This window comes from Mya arenaria, chromosome 9, assembly GCF_026914265.1.
Source record: "Mya arenaria isolate MELC-2E11 chromosome 9, ASM2691426v1".
Classification (NCBI taxonomy): domain Eukaryota; kingdom Metazoa; phylum Mollusca; class Bivalvia; order Myida; family Myidae; genus Mya; species Mya arenaria.
In genome coordinates this window covers 56,470,496-56,487,725 of record NC_069130.1, presented here as the reverse complement: position 1 = coordinate 56,487,725, position 17,230 = coordinate 56,470,496, and the positions used below count along the sequence as shown (strand labels likewise).

Here is a 17,230-nt window from a genome sequence, read left to right as displayed (position 1 = left end):
CGTCACAATTAATGGTTGGCTGTAGTTATGAATTAGAAAGGCAACATTATTGCAGACTTCATAGGTACGATCTGGATCAGTCAACTATAAACTTCTGATTACGATTTTTTTACAAAAAAGAAAGCAAATGGGTAAAGAAATATTTACATGGAAATAATATGCGTTATTGTTTATGCAAATACAATGCATGGACATCAAAGTGATTTACGAAAGTATTGCTTAGAGGCCTGGTTCCAACCTTCTATAAGTGACCCCACCCAAAAAACACACACACAAAAAACACACACAAAAAAACGTGTATTGTACACAAAGTCTGTGTATTGATTTTATCTAATTGCCTAATTGTCTTATCAGATATCTGATCTGAATATCCTGTTGTGCAGTTTTGGAGGTTTTATTATAAAAATGGACCCTAAATGACCCTGAGCTAATACACAAATAAAAAGGATATTGGCCCCTACTGTGACATCAGTGGAATTAGCATGAGATGCACAGCAGGGGATTGTCATGCCAAACATTCCTTAAACTAGGTCTTTAAAAGTAACACTGGTAACTGCGTTTCATTAACTATCAGAGGGAATGCTTTTCTTTCAATCTTTGAACGGTAGGATGCGTTACCTTTTTTATAAAAAGGTACACTTACTTTGAATGTATCCCCAATGTCAAGTTCACAATAAACCATTGGTCGCAATTTAAAAAAACCCCACATACAAAGTGTGTCTGTTGGTTATGTATACACTATAACCTCTTAATCAAGGAATTGAAACGAGACCTACCACTACGTCAACACTATCAGCTTGCTGGTTTACTAGACACACAATTTTCTTTGGACTAAAACGAGTTAAGATGGCGGTAAAACCCCAAAAAACCATTTAGTGTAAAGAAATCAAGTCAATTCAGTGCCCTGTAAATCTAAATTCTGTTGCAATGAAGTTTATCCAGTGTCAAACATACCACCGTAAGGCTCTTCTACATCCAACTCAGTTCAAAATAATCACAAATGCAGCTACATTTAAGTCCATCATGTGTCAAGCAAACACCTAAGTAGCATAACAATCGGTTTTCTTAACCACATAAGGCTTCTACACGAACCCTTATAGGGTCTGACGATTCCTTTTGTGGAAACTTCAGAGGGTCTAAACGTAAGCCAGTCCAGTTCTCCATTATTTTCACTATGCATACAATAAAGCGCATTCAGAGCCAAACAAACGCATGACCTTGAAGTTAGGAGCACGGATCTTGAGCGCGACACAACCTCGTGCTATGGTGTTCAGTTCTGCAAAAAATCAGGACATGAATGAGAAACATATAGAATCGACAAAAACGGGACTGTCGTGCGGACAGACGTGATAACGCGAGCAATTCCTAAATAATTCCCACCTGACTGTGAAGCGGGAATATAATGAATACACTGTTTTCTGTGACCATATTATGATAACGTCAACAAATCAGGTGCTTTTTTTGTAAAAAAACTGCAAACAAAACATGCAGCAAAGTTATGTATATTCCACCCTTTATCAAACACAAGAACCGAAAAGAAAACATTGTGAGTTCATGATAATCTTTTAACTTTTAATTCTCCAATTTGTGTAGGCGAATGAGGTGTTAACATGCTCTAGAAGGGTTTGTGTATATATTTTTTGTATGCAAGCATGTACCTCTTTTTAAAGAACGTTTTTAGGCTTTGAGTTGAAAATCATACTCGAAAGTACCTTATTGCGTATATTAACAGTAAAACACATTTATACACTCGGATATGAATGGGTAACTCCCATAAACTGAAATACTACTAGAAGGTCTGGTGTTGAGCTAATTGTAACTGTATTGCATAATAATTCTATAGATAAGATACTACAGAGGAGGACATTCAGATGTACAATCCATAATTAATCCAGTGCTGGTTTCTCCCTTCTGCCTGCACTTTTCTAAAAGTGAAACAAGATAAATGAAGAATGAGAATGTACACATTTTACCGGTCAAAGGGGAGCAACTCTTTTAAGGAGACTAAAATATTATTTTTTCATGTAGAAATCGCAAATCAAAAAAGTTTCTTGTTTCTTTTTCGCAGAGTTTTAGGCATAATCTTGCCATGCTTTTAAGAAGTTTTGCTTTAGTCATTGACTAACTATACATTAATAAGGTAAGTAACAACACAAAAGTAGTTTTTTTAATATATCAGATGATCGATAAACATATACAGTACTGTATTGACAGGGGCGTACCTGAAGCATTTTGAAAAGTACGCCAGTACACCGTTAAAAAAGTAAAGGTATTTCTATATTCTGGTCCCTATATGATATATGGGGTTGGAGCGGGACCGATATCCCCTGACTTGGGACTTTTTACCGGCCATTTCTCGGTATTCTTAATTCATTTGTACGCCTGGGCTTATTGGAGTATGCCTAGGTACGCCCCTGATTTATTGTTGATCAGTTTAGAAATTTTAAAATTACGTACAGTATTTTAAAATGAAACTACTGTCAACTGTTAACTGATCAGTAATAAGGGTATTACGTCAGTCATCATTTTGTCAGCAGTGAGTCATCTATGGTATTTTCAAAAGGACAATTACGATTATGAGGTTGTAACTTCCGACTGTGCTGTACGAACCCAATAGTGTTCTTCAGTTTTTTCTGTTCTGTTTTAGCTAAAGAACTTCAGCGAACACGTTATTTATTACCTTTTTGAACGTGTGTTGTAAACATCAAAAAAAATAAATATCAACATTAAAGTTATGGAAGCCAGAACTATGCAGGATGCATAATAAATTTCGCAGGACTCGATTACTTTGAATCCGACTGACCCATAAAGTTATAGTTATTCAGGCTACCAGACAAATCGGCCCCTTACCAAATCAGCCCCTCTAGTTGAAACGGTTTCCTTTTCGGCCCCTTACCAAATCAGCCCCATGCAGTAGACGTTTCGGCCCCTGATTACGGAGACGTTTCGGCCCTTATTTTTATTTTGTTTTTTATTTTTAAATATAAGAGAAAAACCATAAAATTTCATTTTTTATTTTTATAGAAGTTGTAATGAGATATGTTTATTGACATAAAGCCATATAATATGCATAAAAGGTATTGATACTAAAATATATTTAAAAGATAATAACTTTTTACTTGAACACATATATACATATGAACATATTTTTTTTATACATTTATTCACGAGATTTTTTTATAAGAATAAATCCAGTTAAAAAAATCTTTATACTTCGAACAAATCTTGAAATAATCTTCAAACTAATATACTTAAGTATGTTGCTAATATTTAAAAGAGGTTTTAATGATATTTGTTTTACATAAAGTCCACGGAAAAAAACTGTATCAAGCACCTATCGCCCGCCGTAGATTGCACCAACATTTTTCAAAAACTCCTCGCACGTGACCTTATGCGAGTCATATGAGTCCCACTCAGCCATTATCCTGGCGTCAATGTCTACATAACGCTGTCGACGCTGACGGCCAAGGGCTACCTCCGACACGAGATGATGCGTAAGCTTGACCATCTTTGACCCCCTCAACAGCAGGCTCGTCGCTAATAAGTGGCCTGTAGCCACAGGTGCTAAACGTAGCGCAGAACGGACTGACACCAGTGGAAGGCATACCCATTTAGTTGACTCCCTGGAAAAAACGGATCGGAGGGCCTGCCATAGACTTTAAAAGAAAAATATATTATGATCCATCCATCTCTTTACATAGTTTATATGATCATTTTTACCGTGATGCATGTATATTGTGACTATGTCTATTTTGTCATTTTGATATATGGCTACCTGCTTCAAAATCCAAGATTCACCACAGTTTATACAATTGTTTTGATATACCAAAAATGCTTTGAAGTTATCAACTCTGATCAACTAAGATACCTTTTTAGATGGATAATAATTCATGAAAAAAGAAATCTGATAGTTATAAGATGTTATATTTTTTGAGACAGACGTTCTTATGGCGAATTGTCACATTCCACACAGGTGTCAGGCGCTGGAACTGTGACACTTAACAAGTTTATTCGTCTACACTCAGGTCACAAAAAATGACAAAAAGTCCACAACAATGAAACGTAATCATGAATAAGTGTGCATTTTTATATTTAAAATTAGTAGGGTACATACTTCTTTTAACTAAACAAGATGATTTTAAAAAGCGTAGTTTTCACAACTATTAAGTAATGATTTCTTATATTCTGGGAACAGTGTCAAACTTTAATATGCATTGAAACGTAAAGGTATATGGAAAAACAGTTTACCACATTTACCAGTTGAATTTGAATGATCAAAATATGGAAAGACATATAAACGATTGAATTTGTGGCCACGTAGCTTTAAATTTAATCATGCATTTTCTAGATTTATTGATACTTTTATGACATGAAATTTCACCTTGACATCTACTAAGCTGGACTTCAGTAATTTTCAGAAAAAAAACATGAAAGAAACCCGCTAATATAGATATTTAAATGTTGATAACACCATGTCAGACACGCGTGTGTTTCAAGTATCATGTCCACAAATGCCCACGTGTCAATGTTAGTTATAAACATTTTTGTCAATGACAACAGCTTTGATATAATTTGGTAACATTTGCATTTTATTCTAAATAACATGAATTATGGGATAACTCGCTGTTATAATAATATACATAGCCATATCTTGAAAGATTTATTATACATTTTAGGGTTGTCTACAAAACATTAATATTGCTAACACTTACCTGTATCGCAGACTCGGTGCTGCCATCTGTCACATTCATTGCAGGTGATGGCCTGTTGCCTCACAACCTTATCACACACAATACACAAATCCGATCAGACATTACAAATATTATCAAAAGTCCAAAACACAAAACATTTAGAAATAAAAGACACTTATTCAATCACACTCACACGTCTTTGAAAGTCTTTTTCACACCTACAACACCAACAGTTTGCCTGACAAAGAACGCATTGATCAAAGACAATTTTTCTTTGAAGTTTTTATTATATTTGATTTATATTAAACAGTTTTAACAAAGTATATTCTTATATTTTTTAAAATTTTATATTCAAGATAAGGGTTTGGATTTTAATGCTTTTGCAATCTTATCAATATATTTCATGAATGTCTATTTGTGACTTTACAGATCTCAAGTACAACGTCTTTTGAAATACAATTTGAAAATTTATATGTTTGTTCTTTATATAAAATAAAATAAAAAGTAAGGTGCTGAAATGTCTCCGTTAGAATTCAGTAAGGGGCCGAAACGTCTCGAGTCAATTAAATTAAGGGGACGAAATAACAGGGCCGAAACATCTTAGGGGCCAATTTGGTAGTAGGCCGATTTGGTAAGGGGCCGATTTGTCTCGCTTCCGTTATTAATACCTTACGTATAAAATAATAGACGTTAAATATGGGATTCTTCTAATCCCTGATAGATTTACCATATATAATCCGTCCATGTACAACTATTCGGACTATGCACCTTGTGCAAGCTCAATTAGCAACTCATTATTTTATCTGTTAATCATTTAGAAGGGTACAAAATGACCATGGCTAGGCTATGAAATGACCAAAATATAGAGGGTACAAGTCTACAAGATGACAAGGGTTAAAAATTGACTTAATCTGGTCCAGAAGTTGAAACCTGCCTGTTTAATTGAAATAGTGAGCTTGCACTGTAGTGTTAAAATTGTTGTCAAGCCAAACCATAAGCTTTACGGCAGATATCGCAGTTATAATATTAGATCACATTCAAGTGTAACAAATATATAAATAAAAATTTCCTTCTGAAACGTCATAATCCCACCACTGCCACCAAGATATGTTACAATCTTGACATGCAGCATTTTCTCTTCTATATTTAATCATTTGATGTTATCTGAACTTTTAAACTACAACATATATATTAAACATGTTAGCATCTATTTTTTTATATGTTTCCGAGTGGTCTTTAATGCATACAATCACATATGGAAGTGTCCCTTTACATGGATTATTTTGGCTTTCTATTCTCTAACCAAGTAAGCTAAAGATTATAGAAATGAGATAATAAAGGCTTTCAATAGATTTTTGTTTTGTATAAGAACATCTAGTATATTTCTCAGACTCACGAATATTTAAGACATGATCTTTAAATAAAATATCCAAATTGTTAAAGGTACATACAACTGCTGAAGGACCACGATGGATCAGTCACACAGAGATATCTTGAAGAAGAACAGGACATTTATAATAGACAGCATAGCTAACCCGATAGAGGTGGCAGAGAGGTTGTTTGAGCAAGAAATTTTTTCAGAAGGCATGAGGCAAGAAATTGAGGTAAGAAGTTGTAGGGATTTAGCCATAGAGTTAAAGGAGGGTGCTGCACCCTGTCTATTTTTTGTAAGCACGGCTCTGCCTTAATGGAGACAAGCATGTGCATCATTGGGCTTTTATCTCCCCCACTGTAAGATGACGAGGATCTAGGCTGGTAATGGTAGGCATGTGTGTGTGTGTGAGTGGGCACAAGCAATCATGTTCAAAGCATAACTTGAAAAGTCTTTGCAGTATTGGCTTCAAACGTCATATACAGATAGACCTCAATGTGGAAAAGTGCAGTGCACAGGAGCAATAACTCTGGCTGCGGTATTTGTTCAGTTATTGCCCTTTGGTCTGCATAATTTGAAAGGTCTTATGTTTGAAGTATTGACTTTAATCTTCATATACAGATAGGTCTTATTGAGGGGAAGTACAGTGCACAAGAACCATAACTCTTGGTGCAGAATTTTTTACTATCGGTAATTTATCTTATTAATTTTCATTTGTTTTTGGTGCGGAGCATAACATGAAGTCTTTAAGATATTGACTTAAAGCTTCATATACAGATAAAGCACACTGAATAGAAGTGAACTGCACAGGTATATTAAACTCTGTTATCTTTGTTCATTTGTAATATACTTATTTATTTAGCTTTACTTAAAAAGTCTTAGGTATTGACTTCAAACTTCATATGTATACAGATAGACCTCAATGATGAGAAGTGCCATAACTCTGGCTGCAGTATTTTTTTAGTTATTGACCTTTGTTAATTTTCATACTGTTTTTTTTGTTAGGCACATTGATGGACATATCTCTGTTAAACATATATCTCTGAAAAATACAAGATTATGGTTTAATGTTAGGGGATCTCGCCAACAGTTTGATATTGGTGACAATTGTTATTATTTTTTTAATTAATGTATTTAAACTTCTTTTAATACCATTCAAAAACCAGCAACTGGCACATACTCATTAAAAACTATTTTTGTCATTAAATTAACATTACAAAATAAATAAAGCCTTACTTTTTTCATAAAATGGAGCTTTTTTATGTCTCATTTAAAAATATCTGTCAATCATAAAGCTATTATTTGAACTTTTGTTAAGGTTTTATCATAGTTACAAGCCTTTGTTCCAATTTCACACAATATTTTTATGTCTGACCCTAGAAAACATGAACGAGTACTTTTAAATGTATAGATTGTGTGGGTTGGTGACACATGCATTGGGCAAAAATAAAATCTGATTTGTTCTAGAGTCAAGACAAATCAATGTGTTTAAAAGTACGTATTAGGATGAATAAGAATTCTGCTTTCAAATAATTGGTAATAAAAACACTGTATATGTTGTATATAAAGTATTATTGTTTGATTTATTCTGTTATATTTCAGGCTCAAAAGACACCAAATGACAAAGTTCGGAAAATTATCAACACTCTTCCAAAAAGAGGTCCAAGAGCCTTTGGAATATTTCTTGAAGTGTTGCACGCTACAGATAATACTGACCTAGCAGCAAGACTCAGCGGATCTGGGATGGGGGATGGGCATAGCCGGGGTGTGGCCATTCCTCAGGAGGATGTTGCCTTGCCAACAGGTAGTGGGGGGGGATAACAATTGATTTTAAAGATGCACTCTTACTCCAAGATAATATTAACCACAATAATAATATTGTTTAAATATTCCAAAACGGATAAATTAATCTCCAAAACAATGGTTCGTATGAAGGATACCAAGTTAAATTTGAAAGAAATGAGCATAAAAAATGGTATTTCTACCTAATGAGACGAGAGTAGAACAAAGGCTTTAGAGCTGCACTCTCACAGATTCACCATTTTTTAAATTTATTTTTTGTCTTAGAATGAGCCAATTTTTTTGCGTAAATATCTGCAAACCAGTGACATTAGACTGCTGAGAAAAGATCAGATCGCAGATTTTAATATTTCTGTCCAAAAATAATGTTTTATGGCTGAGTGTGCAGTTTTAATCACATCAGTGGCTTCACTATTTTCTTTAGAATGGCCAAGCGAGGCGCACATGACAGCAGCAATCGAAGTAAAACCGTGTAATGTTTATGGAGACCAAGTACGAACACAGTGGAGAAACCCTAATGTATGTAGTAAAATAAAAATGATTTAAGCTTTAATGTGTATCTAAGATTAGTTAGAAGACTATGAATTACTGAGGTTCAGACCCTATTGCATACTGTCTGTGAAATACATGTATCAAGTAGTCTGGAAATCCAAGACTACTAGAACATGAAGCAGACTTGTAGTTTTTAAAGTTAGAGCATTCAATAGTCAAATGACTTTGAGGCAGTATAGAATTTAGAACATTGTGAGCAATATTGATTTTCTGGAAGGAAATTCTTTAAAAAAAACAAACCCATTCATCATTGGAACTATTCAGATTTCAAATTTTCAACAAATGACTCCCAAATTAAAAATGCTATTTTGCAGACTGAACATGAATCTAAATGATGTGCCAACTACAAAATGTAATGCACTATGTAGCTTCATGGCTTACATGAATCTAAATGATGTGCCAACTACAAAATGTAATGCACTATGAAGCTTCATGGCTTACATGAATCTAAATGATGTGCCAACTATGAAATGTAATGCACTCAGTGACTATGTAGCTTCATGGTTTACATGAATCTATATGATGTGCCAACTACAAAATGTAATGCACTGTGTAGCTTCATGGCTTACATGAATCTAAATGATGTGCCAACTACAAAATGTAATGCACTGTGTAGCTTCATGGCTTACATATATCTAAATGATGTGCCTACTACAAAATGTAATGCACTGTGTAGCTTCATGGCTTACATATATCTAAATGATGTGCCAACTACAAAATGTAATGCACTATGAAGCTTCATGGCTTACATCAATCTAAATGATGTGCCTACTATGAAATGTAATGCACTCAGTGACTATGTAGCTTCATGGTTTACATAAATCTAAATGATGTGCCAACTACAAAATGCAATGCACTATGTAGCTTCATGGCTTACATGAATCTAAATGATGTGCCAGCTACGAAATGTAACGCACTATGTAGCTTCATGGCTTACATGAATCTAAATGATGTGCCAACTATGAAATGTAATGTACTATGAAGCTTCATGGCTTACATGAATCTAAATGATGTGCCAACTATGAAATGTAATGCACTACGAAGCTTAATGGCTTACATGAATCTAAATGATGTGCCAACTATGAAATGTAATGCACTCAGTGACTATAAGGCTTCATGGCTTACATGAATCTAAATGATGTGCCAACTATGAAATGTAATGCACTACGAAGCTTCATGGCTTACATGAATCTAAATGATGTGCCAACTATGAAATGTAATGCAATATGAAGCTTCATGGCTTACATGAATCTAAATGATGTGCCCACTATGAAATGTAATGCACTATGAAGCTTCATGGCTTACGTGAATCTAAAGAATGTGCCAACTATGAAATGTTATGCACTCAGTGACTATGAAGCTTCATGGCTTACATGAATCTAAATGATGTGCCAACTACAAAATGTAATGCACTATGTAGCTTCATGGCTTACATGAATCTAAATGATGTGCCAACTACAAAATGTAATGCACTATGTAGCTGCATGGCTTACATGAATCTAAATGATGTGCCAACTACAAAATGTAATGCACTATGTAGCTTCATGGCTTACATGAATCTTAATGATGTGCCAACTACAAAATGTAATGCACTGTGTAGCTTCATGGTTTACATGAATCTAAATGATGTGCCAACTACAAAATGTAATGCACTCAGTGACTATGTAGCTTCATGGTTTACATGAATCTAAATGATGTGCCAACTACAAAATGTAATGCACTGTGTAGCTTCATGGTTTACATAAATCTAAATGATGTGCCAACTACAAAATGTAATGCACTGTGTAGCTTTATGGCTTACATGAATCAAAATGATGTGCCGACTACAAAATGCAATGCTCCATGTAGCTTCATGGTTTACATGAATCTAAATGATGTGCCAACTACAAAATGTAATGCACTGTGTAGCTTTATGACTAACATGAATCTAAATGATGTGCCGACTACAAAATGCAATGCACTATGTAGCTTCATGGCTTACATGAATCAACATGAATCTAAATGATGTGCCAGCTACAAAATGTAATGCACTGTGTAGCTTCATGGTTTACATGAATCTAAATGATGTGCCAGCTACGAAATGTAATGCACTGTGTAGCTTCATGGTTTACATGAATCTAAATGATGTGTCAGCTACAAAATGTTATGCACAGTGTAGCTTCATGGTTTACATGAATCTAAAAGATGTGCCAATTACAAAATGCAATGCACTGTGTAGCTTCATGGTTTACATGATTATGAATGATGTGCCAGCTACGAAATGTAATGCACTGTGTAGCTTCATGGTTTACATGAATCTAAAAGATGTGCCAGCTACAAAATGTAATGCACTGTGTAGCTTCATGGTTTACATGAATCTAAATGATGTGCCAGCTACGAAATGTAATGCAATATGTAGCTTCATGGTTTACATGAATCTTAAAGATGTGCCAGCTACAAAATGTAATGCACTGTGTAGCTTCATGGTTTACATGAATCTAAATGATGTGCCAGCTACGAAATGTAATGCACTGTGTAGCTTCATGGTTTACATGAATCTAAAAGATGTGCCAGCTACAAAATGTAATGCACTGTGTAGCTTCATGGTTTACATGAATCTAAATGATGTGCCAGCTACGAAATGTAATGCAATATGTAGCTTCATGGTTTACATGAATCTAAATGATGTGCCGACTACAAAATGTAATGCACTGTGTAGCTTCATGGTTTACATGAATCTAAATGATGTGCCGACTACAAAATGTAATGCACTGTGTAGCTTAATGGTTTACATGAATCTAAATGATGTGCCGACTACAAAATGTAATGCACTATGTAGCTTCATGGTTTACATGAATCTAAAAGATGTGCCAACTACACAATGTAATGCACTGTGTAGCTTCATGGTTTACATGAATCTAAATGATGTGCCAGCTACAAAATATAATGCACTGTGTAGCTTCATGGTTTACATGAATCTAAATGATGTGCCAGCTACAAAATATAATGCACTATGTAGCTTCATGGTTTACATGAATCAAAATGATGTGCCAACTACAAAATGCAATGCACTGTGTAGCTTCATGGTTTGCATGAATCTGAATGATGTGCCGACTACAAAATGTAATGCACTATGTAGCTTCATGGTTTACATGAATCTAAATGATGTACCAACTACAAAATGTAATGCACTATGTAGCTTTATGGTTGTTCTGTATATTCTTTTAATTATCATCTTTACTTTAGGTGTACAACATGAAAAAGCGGATCAGAGGAAGATGCTTTATTATATCGAACATGTTTTTTGCTATGGAACTTGATGAGAAAGGTGTGGCAAGGAGTAAACTGGCGACTCGTTACGGCACAGAAAAGGATGTAGACGACCTTAAAAAGCTGTTTCAACAACTACACTTTCAAGTTGATGTTAAGACAGATCTTAAGAGGGATGTAAGTCATGCAACTGCTTGTCAGTATCCTAAGACACTCAATATTACTTGAAACAAAGTTTTGAATATATGTTTTGTGCATTATTATCAGACCAGCTTCAAAAGTTAGAGCCTGAATTTATAGAAAGTGAAACAGAACAAGATGATGCAGACATAATTTCTTTCCTGTTTTGAGAGTGCTCTCTATGAATTTAAGCAAAGCTCTCTGAAAGTCAAGGATAACTAAAAAAAAAATGTACTTCATTTTTTTTTTTGCTTTTCTTTAAAAATTGGTCTTTCTTTCATTATATTCATTTTCTGTGCTTTTCAATGACACAGAGTATGGCCAAAGAATAGATGTGATTTTCTTTATTTATAATTTTCAGGAAATGTCCACTGCTTTATTTCAAGAATCATCTAAAATGTCCCTACGAGATATGGAGTGTTACGTATGTGTGATATGCAGCCATGGGACGCGGGAGGGGATATATGGGACAGACGGAGGAGTCATCACACTGGAAGAAGTAACATCGTACTTTGATGGTCAACATTGTCCGTATCTCATGCAGAAACCAAAGTTGTTCTTTATACAAGCTTGTCAAGGAGGTAAATTATATTCTTGTACAACTGTAGCCATGGTTACAAACAGTCTCAAGTCTTGAAGTGAGATTCAAGAGGCAATACTGCAAAGCTTTTGTTCATTTCATTGTTGCTTTCTTACTATTTGAGTTTTGATGATGAAATTTGCTAAATTTAGTTCCTTTTTTAAATTGTGGATCTAATAATGGAATTAAGATGATGTTTTTAATATTTAATAAAAGTGCTTTTCTTAGCCTGAGTCTCAACTTGGATTTGAGACTGTATTTATGGCCCCAGGTCTAGTTTATGTTAAAAAAGATATGGCTTATGATACAGAGAGTAAAATCATAATCATATTACCACATATGTTACATATGTTTTATAATTTCATTTCCTAACTATTATGTGTAAAACTGTATTTAACGTGATGCAGATTATTCTTCACCAACACATTGTGCAGATAACCATAAAATCTTCATTTAACACATTTGAGCATTTAATTGGCAAGATTATTGTAGCATTGTATATATGTACATACATGGCATTTTAATTTCCTGAAAGACCAAGTGGACCGCACATCTGACCAAACGAGGGACTTAGGCCTGGATCTCTCAACTCTCTCCAGACAGTTTAAGAAGAGTGTGAGCCTCAAAAATGGATGTCAACCAGATGCAGGCCCCAAGCCACCCCGACCACAGGTTGTTGTGGAGCCGACTGACAGAACTGATGCGGTGATGGGCAATACTGAGGAACGATGTGTACCCTCAAAACAGGACATGTTGGTGGCATGTGCCACTCATCCTGGTATGTTAGTTTTATGAAGATATGACAAAAGGGAAGGCAGATAGCTTATTTGCTATTCCAACCAATACTCAATGAAGACTTTTTATAAGGACCAAAATAACAAAAACATTTACGATATATGCACCGACACTACCATTTTTAAAGTCAGTTGGTAAAAAATGATTTTTTTGGGGTGTGTGTGAAAGCTTTTAACAGAAGATTACTTTAGCAACATTCTCCAATGATGACAATATATAAAACCTAATAAAAACAAGAGCGCAGTTGGCGCCAAGTGTCCCCTACCGGTTTAAAGCCTTGTGAAAAGGATGAGCGTGTCTCAAGAGAATCTCCATACCCGCTAAACCTACCAGATCACCCATGTCTACTTTTGATATATTGCCCTCTATCCACATACTGAGTTTCATGAACCTAACTGTGATACTTTTTGAGTTATCCCAGGACCGAGATTTTTGTGGACAGACGGACAGATGGACGGTGGGTAAATCTTCAGTTCCCTCCGGTCCTACCTACATTACCAGTTTTTGAAATGGATGTAACCCTAATCAAACCATTTTTTAGCCTGATTAATGTTCTTGATTAGTTATACTAAGGTTGTGCTTATTGTACAGACTGCCATCAGCTAGCAGATATGTAAACCCTCTTAAATGTAATAACTAGTACTTTGTTTCTTATTTGATGCCACATAAAGCCAAACCATCTGGGAGTCAAATGCAAGGATGACATATTTACTGCAACTATACTTTCTTACTTTTGTTATTTCTTTGTTGCATGATTAAATATGATAGCTGAAGTGAATGAATTTGTAATTCAGATTTTGTTTCCTTCCGGAATGAGCATTTTGGGTCATGGTTTATTCAGGCTGTGATCTATGTGTTCCAAAAGTTTGCTGCAACAGAATCTATCCTCGATCTACTGACACTGGTATATCTATGTGTTGCAATTTTGAAAACTTGTACAACCATGTATTAGAAATTGATAAAATATTTACAATATGATTCTCCATTGATATTTAAGCCATTTTTCTAAGTAATGTAATGTGCTGTTCAGAAAGTTAAAATATAAATTGAAAGCATAAAATCTTTAATTTCAGGTCAATCGGCTTGTAGCTATAGGGCGGACATCGACAGATCGAGGACACCTAGCCCCCCGGGACGCCACACAGTGTGCCAGATTTGAGTCCTCACTCACAAAAAAACTGCTATTCTTTCCTGGTGTGGTAGATGACAGTTGAGGAGTGAAGGAGCAATAGTGATTGATATTTAAAATATGTGTCTTTTAATATTTGGTTAAAAGGTGGATAACAGTTATTCCAACTTGGGCTTTAATTAAAAGTACAACGTTAAGTTATTGTCATTGTTGAACAGTTTACAGTTGACTAGAAGACCTGAGAAGACTTGTTATAAATGCTGTAGTTTCAATGTAATTACTCACTTATAATCATTAATGCAATTATGATTTTTCAGTTTGAATAAGAAGTTTATTGTTGAAAAAGCATAGATCAATTCACATATAACTGACCTAATGAAATGTTATTCTTTAACATACCCGGAACTACATTGTTATTCACAAATATGACAGTTCCAGAGAACGTTATCAAGATGACAGTTCCAGAGAACATTATCAATATGACATTTCCAGAGAACGTTATCAAGATTAAATCTCTGTGAATGAATTTAACAATACAAGTATGATTCAAATAGTTTAACACCTGCGCAACATGACGGAGGTGTGTCAGTTAAACCATCTCCAAATCTTACATGTAACAACTTAATACATGTTCTTTCGAGGATTTCTACAGACTGATAATTTGCCAGTCTGGACCGTTTTTGACTTTGCCGGACGGATTTCAGTAACAGAAAAGTGCTAAATAATATGTACAAAAATTGCACCTTTTTTAAATTTCGGTCCAAAACAGCTTATCAGTAAATAATTTAGAAATTCTAATACACAGGGTTTGTCTTACCCATTCCCCAAATACCAGGGGACATCCTTTAGGGTTATATCGTCTCTTTTAATTGACTTTGCTGTTTTTATAACATCAAAGGGATTCCTATCCATCAAGTTATGACAAGCATCAGTGAAACTTACATTAGCTATAACTGTATGTGGTGTGTATTACACATAGGTAAAATAATTGTTCTAGGTTTAAACATCACAAGCATAATTTTACTAACAAAAAAACTTACATATGTGTTTGTAAAGCCCATGTATTTTAACCATTATAAACTTTGCATGATTTAATCAGTACTTGGGTCTTTAGCTAGAGTTAAGGCAGGGTGCAGAGCCCTGTCATTTTTTGGTAGCAAGCTTTTTGGTATAGTCCACCCCAAGTCTGTCAGATAATTCTGTTGCTTTGATTTTAACTTATAATATGCTTGTATAATACAAACTTATTTCGCAGTTCTAATCCCTGATATTACTTCAATTTAACACAACCTCAAACATTTTCTGTCAAATTCATAATTCAGGTTCTTCCTAGCCAGATTCAGTATGCCCCATATTCCTCTTATGCAGCACCCGGCCCTTTAAAACCTAGCTAAACACCTAGTACTTAATATAACTTATGAACTCACTCAGTAACTTTGTGTCATATCGCTCAATAGCACGTATTTAACTGTCCTCATTTCTTGTTTGTTGTCAGACTATTGTTAATTTGTTGCATTATATTGTAAGAACAACAATATCTCTTAAATATATTGGGTATTATTTTCATATACTGTTGTTCTTTCAAACAGCCGGCAGCAAATTATTGTTCGACTTATTTTATTTTTAGTTTATACATCAGATGTACACTATTCACCAAAAACTCTTTGAAGCATGAGATAATAATTTGATTTACCTATAATATAACATCATAAGAACAAGTTGAAAAAAAAGAAAATATCATTTTCACTTTAAGAATTTAAATGGCAAAATGCTTTAAAGTAAACCTGTTTTACTGTAAGTTGAACTCATTCTGTATTAATTGTTGTACAAGTATAATTGGACATTTGGACTGTACCATGTACTTACACTCATCTTCTTGCCTCATATCATAAATTACTTCTCTTGAAGATGCACTCTTACTCTCAATTAAGATTTACCATATAATTGTTTTAATATATCAAAAGGGATGAATAAATGTCGAAAATAGTTCTTATGAAGGATACTGATTTAATTTGAAAGAAAGTTGCAGAAAACTCAGGATTTCTTCCCTATGAATCAATAGTAGATCACAGTTAATCTTTTAACACTCACCAATCATTTAACATTTTTGCGTTTTCAGCTATTAAATACACAGTTGTTACAATCTTGTTATGAGAAATTAATATTTTCCATAAATGCATTGTTTAGTAAGCAGTTAAAGGTTTATCAATCAAAATTTATGTTTGTTATACATGCGTATGTAATGCATTTGAATAAGAGTGTAACTTTAACATTATGTTTTGTCTACATGTCAAAGACTTGTTGTGATTGTTTCAATAAGAATCTTTTACACTATATGAACATGGCTTATTAGTATCCTTAAAGATGATGTAATTGTCAGGGTCATCTGAAAATTTCAACCATGGATACAAACCATTGAAGATATTTAACTGAGACATCTTGCCAGAGACATTATTAACATGTTTATAAAGGCTTATAAACCTAGCTTTAATTATCGTCTAGTTTTGTCTCTTGTTTCACTGGATAAAAATACAAACAAGCATTTGTGTCGCTACGCATGCTCTTGTCTTTACATATATCACCTATCAGGTATGGATCAGATCGAATAGAGTCCCCTGTTGATATTATTAGGTCACCTTTCAATAGCCTTATGCCACTTTTGAACCAGTACCATTGATATTAAAAGGTCACGGTGCAATAGCATTGAGTCACTGTTGAGCCAGTATGATTTGATATTATTAGGTCACCTTTCAATAGCCTTATGCCACTTTTGAACCAGTACCATTGATATCATAAGGTCACCGTGCAATAGCATTGAGTCACTGTTGAGCCAGTATGATTTGATATTATTAGGTCACCTTTCAATAGCCTTATGCCACTTT

General features: G+C 34.4%; 1 protein-coding gene across 1 annotated transcript; it reads left to right on the top strand.

Annotated features, from left to right (window-relative positions):
- Positions 1-1,987: 1,987 nt before the first annotated feature.
- Positions 1,988-16,864, top strand: LOC128245710 (caspase-7-like). Its single transcript, XM_052963940.1, has 9 exons — positions 1,988-2,140; positions 6,135-6,295; positions 7,666-7,867; positions 8,288-8,382; positions 11,641-11,841; positions 12,206-12,425; positions 12,960-13,202; positions 14,014-14,123; positions 14,293-16,864. The coding sequence occupies exons 2-9, from the start codon at positions 6,161-6,163 to the stop codon at positions 14,431-14,433; spliced, it is 1,347 nt and encodes a 448-aa protein (XP_052819900.1). The 5' UTR covers positions 1,988-2,140; positions 6,135-6,160; the 3' UTR covers positions 14,434-16,864.
- The last annotated feature ends 366 nt before the right edge of the window (positions 16,865-17,230 follow it).

Bases quoted from the DNA above. Each gene is read 5' to 3' on its own strand.
- LOC128245710 (XM_052963940.1), top strand. From the start codon at position 6,161: ATGGATCAGTCACACAGAGATATCTTGAAGAAGAACAGGACATTTATA. The intron at 11,842-12,205 runs GTAAGTCATGCA...TATAATTTTCAG, and splicing joins AGACAGATCTTAAGAGGGAT to GAAATGTCCACTGCTTTATT. The intron at 12,426-12,959 runs GTAAATTATATT...ATTTCCTGAAAG, and splicing joins TATACAAGCTTGTCAAGGAG to ACCAAGTGGACCGCACATCT.